Source organism: Macaca nemestrina, chromosome 15 (genome assembly GCF_043159975.1).
Source record: "Macaca nemestrina isolate mMacNem1 chromosome 15, mMacNem.hap1, whole genome shotgun sequence".
Classification (NCBI taxonomy): domain Eukaryota; kingdom Metazoa; phylum Chordata; class Mammalia; order Primates; family Cercopithecidae; genus Macaca; species Macaca nemestrina.
Genome location: NC_092139.1, coordinates 28,367,549 through 28,379,925, shown reverse-complemented (window position 1 = coordinate 28,379,925; position 12,377 = coordinate 28,367,549). Strand labels below are relative to the sequence as shown.

The 12,377-nt window shown below is 53.2% G+C and overlaps 1 protein-coding gene across 13 annotated transcripts in view; it reads left to right on the top strand.

Moving 5' to 3' along the window:
* The window catches only part of LOC105496296 (DLG associated protein 4), a 234,076-nt gene that overhangs the window by 147,652 nt on the left and 74,047 nt on the right, over positions 1–12,377 (top strand). For 3 of the 13 annotated variants that reach the window (XM_071079384.1, XM_011766611.2, XM_024797456.2), the window contains exon 1: positions 10,951–11,809. The exons of 5 other annotated variants lie outside the window; for them this stretch is intronic. Coding sequence is in view for 3 of the 8 variants with exons in the window: in XM_011766611.2 (XP_011764913.2) it covers positions 11,779–11,809 (31 nt within the window). In the remaining 5 variants the exon portion in view is untranslated. Of the gene's footprint in view, positions 1–10,380; positions 10,751–10,946; positions 11,810–12,377 lie in introns of those variants that run through there. 5 more of the 13 variants (XM_071079374.1, XM_024797455.2, XM_024797458.2 and 2 more) reach the window with 5 other exon arrangements.

Sequence of the window (12,377 nt, the reverse complement as noted above, 5' to 3'; positions counted from 1 at the left end):
TTATATCTGGGGCAGATCCTTGAACTTTTCCAGTCACTTTTAATATTTAAGGAACAATCTCGTTTTCATTTAGTAAGGGTCCAATCTGGTCTGATTTCAAAACTTCATCCTTGTCCACCGCAAATGTCGCACACCCACGGCTAGGGCTTGACCTCAGCTGGGAAGCCCACAGCGGGGAGCTGGGTGTGGCGATCGGTGTCTTCTCTGTTCCTTGTTCACCTCTGTCAGTTTCTGGTTCCTCCACTTGGGAAGGGATGGTGGCCAGGGAGGTGTTGTCTGGCACTGGGACTCTCTGATGCCACATGGTGGCTCTTTCTCCCACCCTGCAGGGTCCCCAGTGCTGTCTTTCCTGGCATGGGCAATCTTCCTTCACCTCACTGTTTCTTATTCCCCCTCAGCTTCTCCATCTGGCAGTCTGCCTCCTCCCCACTCAGCTTCTTTCTGCTAGGGCACCTGGCTCTGCTAGTAGAATCTTGGGTAGAATCCTTTGAAGACAACTCCAGCACTACTTTCCCTCTTGATGACCACTTAATGCATTTGAAAACAAGGGCCTTTGCCTTATGGGACTCTGAAAGTATAGACTGGTCCGCTACAGCCTCTAGAAGTATAGACTGGCCTGCTACAGCCTTCCTTCTAGTCCTGCTGTTACCGGTAGCCCTGCCAGCCTCTCCAACTTCAAGGTCTCCAAACAGGAGCTGAGGCCCAGGTTCTGTGTCCTCCAAATCCAGAAGAGCTCTCCCAGGCTGTCCCAGACACTGCTACAATTCCAAAGGGGCCTTGGGTGAAGGATAACATCTCCCATATCCTCACACCCATGCGAAGTTCTCTAAGCATTAAGTGGGCCTGGAGGGATAGACAGCACCCCTAGCAATTCTCTTCAAATAAACCATCCCTCACCAGTTTTTCCAACCCCCGTCACTCATGAATGGACTGAAGACAGGGGATGGGCTACATGTCCCAATACTGCCTGGGTCCCTGTATTGATCAGCTCTTGCTACAATTATGCTGCATAACAAACAACCACAAAATCAGCGTAATACAACAATTCACATTTATTTCTTTCTCCCAAGTTTGTCAGTTGGGACAGTTCTGCTCCACATGTCTTTCATCCTCCTCCTGGGACCAAAGGGTCCTCCTGGGATCAGTGGTCTAGCCAGGGCATGTTCTCCTTATGGTGATGGCAGAAGGCAGAAGAGCAAGCCTAACTAACCAAACAAGCACATTTCAAGGCCTCTGCTTATGTCACACCTGCTAACATCTTATTGGCTAACACAAGTCATATGACTGAGCTTGTAGACAAGGGATGGAGAAGTACCTGCTCACCTTTGTGTAGGAAACTATATTCATATGGCAAAGAGTATGGCCACAGGGAGGGGTAAAGAATCAGGCTTTGGCTGGGCGCGGTGGCTCATGCCTGTAATCCCAGCACTTTGGGAGGCCGAGGCGGGTGGATCACTTGAGGCCAGGAGTTTGAGACCAGCCTCGCCAACATGGCGAAACCCCGTCTCTACTGAAAATACAAAAATTAGCCAGGCGTGGTGGTGCCTGCCTGTAATTCCAGCTACTCGAGAGGCTGAGGCAGGAGAATCGCTTAAACCCAGGAGGTGGAGGTTGCAGTGAGCCAAGATTGCACCATTGCACTCCAGCCTGGGCAACAAAAGCGAGACTCCATCTCAAAAAAAAAAAGAATCAGGGTCAACAATTCAGTGCTCCATGATCCATTGTCTTGACTGTATTTACTTATGCCCTTTCCATGTAGAAAATGTTTATTCCCAAGACCCCCAAAAATCTCATCAAATCATGAGATTGGATCAGACTCTTAAGATCTATGTCAGGTCTGGATGTGGCTTCTGTTGAACAATTGACTTAATTTTTTAAAGAAACTATTTATCTACCCCACAGTCTAACCCTCCCCAACCACACAGCATACACTGGTGAAACAGGGACAGGATAACTGCAGTTAACACTCCTGTTCAGAAAAGGGGAAAATGGAGGTTCAGAGACTTACTGATCCACAGCAATTCTGAAGTTCTGAAGTCCTGAGCAACTGTTGGGCAAATGCGTTAAGGCAAATGCTTTGGGCAAATGCGTTGATAAGGTCCAAGTTCTCCCTGGGGTTGATTTTCTAGTCTGTTGTTCTCCACAGCCTTGGTTCTGCTCTCTGAAAGCCCTTACTTCTCCATCAGCATTTTTGGCCACTTCTAAAGAGAACTTGGAGAATATAGCCTTGGGCAGTGGAACACCTTTCTTAGCTTGCTTCCTTCCTAAAGAAAGTTAGGGAACTAGATGTCCTTTGCATCTTGAATGGTCTTACTCCCTTTAGCCTAAGCTGGTCAATCTTACCCATGCACCTACCTCAAACATTTGATGAGTTTTCTATGTATTTGATTCCTTGTAATTTCAGGTGCCAAAAACCACACCCATAATTGTTTTTCAGTCATGCCTCTCTCTTGACTTGATGCTTACTTTGGGCTTCTGTGGGACCGTGCCCTTAAGTTTTTGTAGGCCCTTTTGAACAGATAATAGCATCTGCTACCTGGTATCTTGATTGATTGATTGCTTACTTGCTTGATTGAGACAGAGTCTGTCTCTCTGTCGCCCAGGCTGGAGTGCAGTGGTGCGATCTTGGCTCACCACAACCTCCACCTCTCAGTTTCAAGCAATTATCATGCCTCAGCCTCCCAAGTAGCTGGGACTACAGGCGCACGCCACCATGCCTGGCTAATTTTTGTATTTTTGGTAGAGACAGGGTTTCACCATGTTGGCCAGGCTGGTGTCAAACCTCAAGTGATCCACCCGCCTCGGCCTCCCAAAGTGCTGGGATTACAGGTGTGAGCCACCACGCCTGGCTCTACTATTTTTAGAGTGTTAATAAGACATATTATAACCACACTTTGATTTGATCCTGTTCACATACTGCATCTTAACTGGCCATGACCTTGGTTTGATCTTTGCCCTGAGGATGTATCTTTTTTTTTTTTTTTTTTTTGAGTTTCTCTCTTGTTGCCCAGGCTGGAGTACGATGGCGCGATCTCAGCTCATCGCAACCTCCGCCTCCTGGGTTCAAGCAATTCTCCTGCCTCAGCCTCCCAAGTAGCTGGGATTACAGGCCTGCGCTACTACGCCCAGCTAATTTTGTATTTTTAGTAGAGATAGGGTTTCTCCATGTTGGTCAGGCTGGTCTCAAACTCCTGACCTCAGGTGATCCACCTGCCTTGGCCTCCCAAAGTGCTGGAATTACAGGTGTGAGCCACCATACCCAATGAAGCTGTATCTTAATTTGAGAATGGTTTACTGTCTAGAGGGGCTGGAGTTGACAAATTTATTTTCCAACTAAGCAAGTTCTGGTCTCCTTCCGTTTCCTCTAAACACTCCTTGAAGATCAGCTATTTTTTACTTTTTCAGACAGGATCTCCATGTGTCACCCAGGCATGGGTGCAGTGGCATGGTCATAGCTCACCATAGCCTTGACCTCCCGGGCTCAAGTGATCCTCCTGCTTCAGCCTCCTGAATACCTGGGACCAGAGGCATGCAGTACCATGCCTGGCTAATTTTTAAATTTCTTGTAGAGATGGGGTCGCCTTATGTTCTACTAGGCTGGTCTTGAACTCCTGGGCTCAAGTGATCCTCCCACCCTGGCCTTGTAAAAGTACTGGGATTATAGGTGTGAGCCATGGCACTTGGCCTAGCTATTTCTTTTGAGTTCCTCCTTTTCTTATAAATCTTTTTTTTTTTAGACAGAGTCTTGCTCTGTTGTCCAGGCTGAAGTGCACAATCTCAACTCACTGCAATCTCTACTTCCTGAATTCAAGCCATTCTCCTGCCTTAGCCTCCCAAGGAGATGGGATTACAGGGGTGTGCCACCATACCCAGCTAACTTTTGTATTTTTAGTAAAGATGGGGTTTCATCATGTTGGCTAGGCTGGTCTTGAACGTCTGACCTCAGGTGATCTACCCCCCTTGGCCTCCCAAAGTGCTGGGATTACAGGCGTGAGCCACTGCACTTGGCCTTTTTCTTGTGTAAGTCTTTTTTTTTGTTTTGTTTTTTTTGTTTTTGTTTTTTGAGGCAGAGTCTCCCTCTGTCACTCAGGCTGGAGTGCAACGGCATGATCTTGGCTAACTACAACCTCCGCCTCCCAGGTTCAAGTCATTCTCCTGCCTCAGCCTCCCAAGTATCTGAGTCCGCAGGCATACACCACCATGCCTGGCTAATTTTTGTATTTTTAGTAGAGACGGGGGTTTCACCATGTTGGCCAGGCTGGTTTCGAACCCTTGACCTCAAGTGATACGCCTGCCCTGGCCTCCCAAAGTGCTGGGATTACGGGCATGAGCCACTATGCTCGGCTCCTTTGTCTTGTAAGTCTTTAACAAATGCATCCAAAAGGAGCAAGCTCAGGCCAGGTACAGTGCTGAGCATGGTGCTATAATCCCAGCACTTTCAGAGGCTGAGGTGGGAGGATCTCTTGAGGCCAGAAGTTCAAGACCAGCCTCAGCAACGTAGTGAGACTCCATCTCTACAAAAAAATTTTTTTAGTTAGCCACTGCACTTCAGCCTGGGTGACAGAGCAAAACCCTGTCTAAAAAGAAGCAGAGGCTGGGTGCAGTGGCTCATACCCATAATCCCAATGCTTTGGGAGACCAAGGTGGGAGGATCACTTGAGCCCAGGAGTTCAAGACCAGCCTGGGCAACACAGTGAGAACCTGTCTCTACAAAATAAAAACATTAGCTGGGCATGGTGATTGCAGCTGCTTGGGAGGCTGAGGTGGGATTTGCTTAAGCCTGGGAGGTCGGGCTGCAGTGAGCCATGATCATGCCACTGTACTCCAGCCTGGGTAACAGAATGAGACCCTGTCTTTAAAAAAAGAAAAAAGAGGCGGGGCACGATGGGTCACACCTGTGATCCCAACACTTTGGGAGGCCAAGGCAGGTGGATCACCTGAGGTCAGGAGTTCGAGACCAGCCTGGCCAACATGGTGAAACCCTGTGTCTACTAAAAATACAAAAATTAGCTGGGTGTGGTGGCGGGTGCCTATAATCTCAGCTACTCTGGAGGTGAGGCAGAAGAATCACTTGAACCCAGGAGGCGGAAGTTGCAGTGAGCTGGGATTGCGCCATTGCACTCCAGCCTGGGCGATAAGAGTGAGACTCCGTCTCAAAAAAAAAAAGAAAGAAAGAAAAGAAAAAGAAAAAAAGGCTGGGCGTGGTGGCTCACACCTGTAATCCTAGCACTTTGGGAGGCTGAGGCGGGTGGATCACCTGAGGTCAGGAGTTCGAGACCAGAATGGCCAACATGGCAAAACCCCGTCTCTACTAAAAATACAAAAATTAGCTGGACACCTATAATCCCAGTTACTTGGGAGGCTGAGGCAGGAGAATCACTTGAACCCGGGAGGCAGAGGTTGCAGTGAGCCGAGATCGCGCCATTATACTCCAGTCTGGGTGACAGAGTGAGACTCTGTCTCAAAAAAAAAAGAAAGAAAGAAAGAAAGGACACTCCTTAAGACACTTAACTGCCATCTGTTGAAAAACTGTCAGGTCACACTTTTTATTGGAATAAGGTCCTTTACTTCCATTTGCCAGAAATTTGTCATAATAATTATATAATTAAATTATGTCTGTGTGGTGAATGGCTCCCCCCACCCCGATATGTAGCATCCTTGATCAGTATAAAACTTGTACAACCATATATGGCGAGCCTGCCCGAAATCACTCCCTCCACAGACAAACACCAGCACACACAGGCACATCCTCACCACTGCACATCCAGCCACTGTCTCCCTGCAGGGTCACCCCTGCTCAGAAGGCTGCCCCCTTACTCCTCAGCATCTGTCTCCAAGGAGTGAGCAATCAGGTCCTGTCCCCACCCCCGGGCTGTTCTGAGCCCTTACACTGCTGAGGGGCATGAAGGCTCTGTCCCTCTCACAGAGGCATCTGTGCAGGCCAGTGGGTAGATGTGGGGGAGCGGCAGTTTTGAGGCAGTGAGAGCCCCTCTCAAGCAGGGCATGGGCAGGGCGAGGAGCTGCCTTCCTGCCCACCCACCCACATGTGCCTGGCCAATTCCCCACTGCCAGTGCCACTACTGCTGTCCCCTTCTCCCTCCCCCTGTCTGACCCAGATTCCACATTCCAGAAATAGCTCTGGCAGGTGACAGGCAGGCGGGGTCAACTCTAGCTGGGATGGTGGGAGAAGCAGCCGCTGTGGATGCGTGCCCCTCCCCAGCCAAAAGACCTATCTAGAAGGGGGCTTGGGGGTGCCATCACTCCCCAGTCTGCCACCTCCTGCCTCTTCTCTCTCTGTGCCTCTGAGAAAAAGAAGGAGAACAGCCTCCCTCCTCCTCCCTCCCTCCTCTTACTCTGCCCGTCTCCCTCTCTTTCTTCCAGCTTACCCTCCCTTCCTCTTCCTCTTTCTCCCCCCACCATCTTTGCCTTCTGTCTGTCTCCCTCAGTTCTCTGCTTCTCCCTCCCACCCTCTCTGCCTTCCTTCCCTCTCAGTTTCTCACCCTCCTCCCCTTCCTCCCTTTCTATGTCTCTCCCACTCCCTCTGAATCACAGGGAGGCTGTGATGGCAGCCAGGGGCCTGGGCAGGCACGGTGGTGGGCTGCGGGGTGTACCCCCATTCCTGCCAGCTGCATTCTCTGCACCTGAGTGTGTACAAACAAGCACACAGGCACACACACTTGGGCTCACTCCCTGACAGTGCTTGTGGCTCTAGGCTGAGCTGGGATGGGCTCCAGGCCTGGGAACCACCCTTGCTCCTTGCTCAGGGACTCTGAGATCTGTGTCACTCTGAGTGGGCTCCTGCCCTTCCCTGGCTTCCCTGGGCCTCAAAGTCTCTATCTGTGTTATGAGGCCTTGGTTTGGGGACCCACGGGTACCTCCCATCGGTGACAATCCAGTCACCAGCTGCTATGCCTGCCCCGCTTTGTCCCATCTTCCATCCCCCAGCTTCTTCTCTGACTGACTCCCTTCTTACCCCTAACCACACCCCCACACTCCATATACAGGAAGGGAGATTGATAAAACTGCAGTACACAGTCAACCCTCCAGTCAACCCTGTCCTCCAACCCTACCCTGGGCCCACCCGTCCCCTTACTCCACCACAGGCTCTTGTCAGCCCAACCCGTCTAGTCCCCACAGTGTCAGGGCTAAGAGGAAACTCAAAGACCATCATGTCCAGAGATTGCAAATGGACTTCAACCACGTGTCATCTCTGATCCCTGGAGCTCAGTTCTGAGATTTGGTTAAGCAAAGAAAGGTGCCACCATCAATTCGCGATGTCTGCTGTAGCCAGAAGAGTTACATACATCTGCAATTCCTGATCTATCCCACTTATCCCAACATGCACGTGCACACACACACACACACGCACACACATTTACAGATATTTCACAAACATCAGCCTAGAGAAGGTGATTGTCTATCAAGGTCAAAGTCACGCAGCGTGTAGGCCAGGGAGCTGTTTACTACCTGGATGTGCCTGACTTCAAAGCCCGGAGTTCTCCATTGTCCCCTGTGCGTGGGAGCCACCCAGTCCTGGTAAAGAGGTACAAGCATGGGTGATGAAGGTATGTTGCAGGACTTGCAGGGGAAGTCCTCTAGCAACATGGGCAGGATGGATTAGAGGCTGAGAGGTCACTCAAGCTTGGTGCAGTGGTCTAGGTAAGTGACAGTGAGGTCAGGACAGGGGCCATAGGGTCAGAGAATAACGGGAGGACTCAGGAGACCTCCCTAGAGTGAGTAATGAGGAACCAAAATTCCCTACTGCTGGAACAGGCGCCTCTCCACAGAGGATGCTGGGCCAAAGGCAGGCTTCCTGTCTGGGGTCCACCAAGCCTGGGACTAGGACATGCCTGATTAATCGAGTGCCTACTGTGTGCTGAGTATATGGATCCTCACTCTTCCCTGTCCCTGTTTTTGAGACAGTGTCTCACTCTGTCACCCAAATTGGAGTGCCATGGCACGATCACAGCTCACTGCAGCTTTGACCTCCTAGGCCCAAGCAATCCTCCCACCTCAGCTCCCTGAGAAGCTGAGGAACCACAGGCACATGCCACCACACCCAGCTATTTTTTTTTTTTTTTTTTTGAGACGGAGTCTCGCTCTGTCGCCCAGGCTGGAGTGCGGTGGCTTGATCTCCGCTCACTGCAAGCTCCGCCTCCTGGGTTCACACCATTCTCCTGCCTCAGCCTCCTGTGTAGCTGGGACTACAGGCGCCCGCCACCGCACCCAGCTAATTTTTTGTATTTTTAGTAGAGACGGGGTTTCACCGTCTTAGCCAGGATGGTCTCGATCTCCTGACCTCGTGATCCGCCCGTCTTGGCCTCCCAAAGTGCTGGGATTACAGGCGTGAGTCACCGCGCCTGGCCCCAATTTTTAAATTTTTGTAGAGACAGGGTCTCCCTATGTTGCCCAGGCTGGTCTTTTTTAAATAATTTATTTTTTTTGAGACGAAGTTTCGCTCTTGTTGCCCAGGCTGGAGTGCAGTGGTGCAATCTCAGCTCATCACAACCTCTACCTCCCAGGTTCAAACGATTCTCCTGCCTCAGCCTCTCAAGTAGCTGAGATTACAGACATGTGCCTCCACGCCCGGCTAATTTTGTATTTTTAGTAGAGACAGGGTTTCTCCATATTGGTGAGGCTGGTCTTGAACTCCCGACCTCAGGTGATCTGCCTGCCTTGGCCTCCCAAAGTGCTGGGATTACAGGTGTGAGCCACAGCGCCCGGCCCAGGCTGGTCTTAAACTCCTGGGCTCAAGTGATCCTCCCATCTCAGCCTCTTGAAGTGTTGGGATTACAGGTATGAGCCACCATGCCTGGCCTGAGTCTGCTTTTCTTTTCTGTTTTTCTTTTTTCTTTTTTTTTTTGAAGAGAGTCTTGCTCTGTCACCCAGGCTGGAGTGCAGTGGTGTGATCTTGGCTCACTGCAACCTCTGCCTCCCAGGTTCAAGCTATTCTCCTGCCTCAGCCTCCCGAATAGTTGGGACTACAGGCGCGCACCACCATGCCTGGCTGATTTTTGTATTTTTAGTAGAGATGGAGTTTACACCATGTTGGCTAGGCTGGTCTCGAACTCCTGACCTTGTGATCCACCCGCCTCGGCCTCCCAAAGTGCTGGGATCACAGGCGTGAGCCACCACACTCGGCCCAGAATCTGCTTTTCAATTGGTGCCCCCAGTGATCTCTATTCAGGGTGTCAATCATGGTCCACAGTTTGAAAAATCTTGCCTTGGTCCAGTTTCTCTCCAGGGAACAGATAGGGCTGGTGAGTCCCAGAGAGGGAAAGGGACTTGTTCAAGGTCACACAGGGAGTGTGTTATTGAATTTGGGAGGGTGGAGATGGAGGTGGAATAATGATATTTCGTCCTGTGCTGTATGTGCTGCCTTGGGTCGTCCGGGCCCATAACAAATGTACCTTATTTTTTTCCTAAGTAAATCAACCTTGGCTCATGCCTGTAATCTCAACACTTTGGGAGGCCGAGGTGGGAGGATCGCTTGAGCCCAGGAGTTCAAGACCAGCATGAGCAACAGGCTTTTATTGTCTCTATAAAAAATAAAAATAACCAACTTAAAGTGAATAGTACAGGCGTAGCATAAGTGACTGAGGATGAAGTAAACTATGACCTTCAAAGTGCTTAGCACAGTGCCTGGATTCAAAATGGTTGGCTAACCCTCGGTTCCATTTATTATTTTTACACCTTAATGCAAAAACCATGACAGTGGTATTGGAAATATTATCATCTTCGCCAGTCCTCAAAATATTTTGATGTGTCAAAAATTCTTTTCTCCATTTTTTGGAAAACAGATGTGAGAAAGGGAAGGACTTGCCTAGGTCACCCAGCAAGGCAGATCATGAACAAGAGTTGGGTCTGCGTCTAGCAGACCTACCATAGGTGCAGCCTGGAGAGATGAGGCCCACAAGGCAGTGACAGGACCTGGATTCACTGAGGAGAGGGGACTCACGGGGTAGAAGCCAGCAACCGGGAAGGCAAGGAGGCGTGAAGACACCACCTACTGCCAACCGGGCTCGAGCTGGTGGTCATTTTGCCCTCCATGAGATCGTAGGTGTGCTTGTTTTATTTTACGCAGGAGGAATGGAAAGCTCAGGGAGGCTGAATGCGGATGTTCAAAATCACACAGGCCTCCAGAGGCGGAGCCGGGATTGGAACCCAATCTCTAGCACTCTGGGTTAGCAAAGCAAAGGAACGATGCAGTGGCGAGGACAGCTAGAAACACCTAGGACGCAGAGCAGCCAGGATCGGAGGGCCAATCTGACTATGCAGGGATGAGAGGGCCACCTCGGGCAGCTTCCTCGGAGCCTCGGTTTCCCCCCCTACAGCGAGGTGTCGCCGGGGTGAACTGGTGGGAACTCCCGCCTCGGTCCACCTCCCGCACAGAGCATGCGTCGCGTTCCAGCTGGAACCGGTTTGGCGAGGCGGTTCGAGGGGCGGAGCCCCCCGTCCTCGGGCATGCGCGTGCCGACGTGGGCGCGCGCTCCTTTCCTGGGCCGGTCGGCCTGGGCGTGGGCCGGACGCGGCGGCCCGCGCGCTTGCGCACCAGCCCGGCTGCGCGCGGCGGGCCACGTGCCAAGCGGGCTGCGCGCGCCCCCGCCCGGCCCGGGAGTCCCTGGCGACGCGCGCGCGGCTGACGCGGGGGGCGGGGCGGGGCGGGGCAGGCGCGGGGCTTTAACCCGGAGGCCCCGCCCCTCGGGCGTACAAAACCGGAGCCTCGGGCCGGGCTGCGTGAGGGAGGAGGGTGAGTGCCCGCCGCTGGCCGCAGCTGCCGCCAGTCCGTCCGTCACTCCGTCCGTCTGTCCGGTCCACGTCGTCGCCGCCGCCTCCTCAGCCCGGACGCCCGGGGCCCGCCCAGCGCCGCCCGGAGCAGCCGCGGCCCCGCGAGGAGACGGGCGCCGCCCCCGCCCGACCCGGCCCTGCCCCGCCCCCGCCCTCTTCCCCGTCTGTCCGTTCGTCCGTCCGTCCGCGCTTCCGTCCTTCTGTCCAGCCGCTAGTCCTCCGGCCCGTGTCCCCGCTCCGCCCGCTTTGTCTCTCCCCGGCTCGCTGTCTCTTTGTCTCTGCCCTCGCGCTCCCCCGCAGCCCCTCCCTCGCTCCTCATCTCCGGTCCCCTTCTCAGAGCGCTCTTCAGCCCTCAGAGCCGCCCTTTCTGGGCGACCCGATTCTTCGGGACTCCCCCTCAGAGCGCCCCCAGATCTTTTGGGGCTCCACTTGAGAACACCTTCCACTCTCCCCAAGGGTTCCCCGTGAGCTTCTTGCACATCCTTTGGGGGTTCTCCTGCACCCCAAATCGCTGGGGTCTCGCCTCCTCTAAGCCCCCATTCCCCCTGGGCTTTCCCTCTTCTGGGTATTCCCCATATCCACTGGGAGCTCCTAGGTCCCTTGGGGTCTTTCTCCTTGGGACCCCCCCCAATATGTCCTCAGCTCCCTGACTTCAGGAGCCCTTCTCTGCTTTCCCCTGGTTTGTCGCCTGTCGCTGTCTCTCCTTGTTCTCTCTCAGGTCTTCGAGCACCCCCACTTCTTGGGATCGGGGTCCCCTGCTTTGCTCTCCCTGCCCCTCTGTGCCGCGACATCTGTTTCGGTGGTCTCGCCACTCTGTGTCTCTTGCGCTGAAGGTACCCCTTTGAGCCTGCTTCTTTGCCTGGGGCCCTTGGTCCCCCCCTTGCTTTTTCTGCCCCAGCCCCCTGTCTCCCCTTCTCTCTGCTCCCTGTCTCCCTCTCCCTTTTTCTATCTTTGCCGGGTCTCTGGGTCTCTGACCCCCATCCGGCCCTCATGGCTTTGTGTCTGGAGCTCTTGAAGCAATGTGAGTGGTGGGGTGTCCGGGTCGGGCCGGAGTTGGCCCGCAGGCTGGCCGCGGCCGAGGCTCCATGGGGTTGGCGCTGGGGCAAGGGCTGGCGCTGGGGCAAGGGGGCTCTGGGGCCTCCCACAAAGGGGGGGGAAGGAGGGAGGGGCCAGGCTGTCTGGCGGAGGAGGGAGTGGGGGGCCTTCCTGCTTTGAGGCTTCTGCTTTAGTTGCTTGAGTGTGTGGAGGGCACCACGGGCTGGGCATCCCTGCCCACTTGGCCCCGCATGGCCTGGCACTTTGTGATCGCTTGTGGGCAGGCCGGGCTATTTTGGAGTCGGCAGGATGTGATATCATTTGGACGTTTATTTAGCCCCGGCTGGGTGTGGGGGCTGCGTTCTTGCCAGCTTGAGTAATGAAATTTCGCAGGGGGGGTTTGGGGCGGTGGTCAGCCTCCTAGGCAGCTGGGTTGTGGGGTTCATGGCCAGAACTTTGCAGAACACCAGAGTGGGCAAGTGAACAAAGGTCTGTGCTGCCTGGATCTTGCTGAGACTCGATTCAGGATGAGCAGGGAGAGGACTTCTTAATCT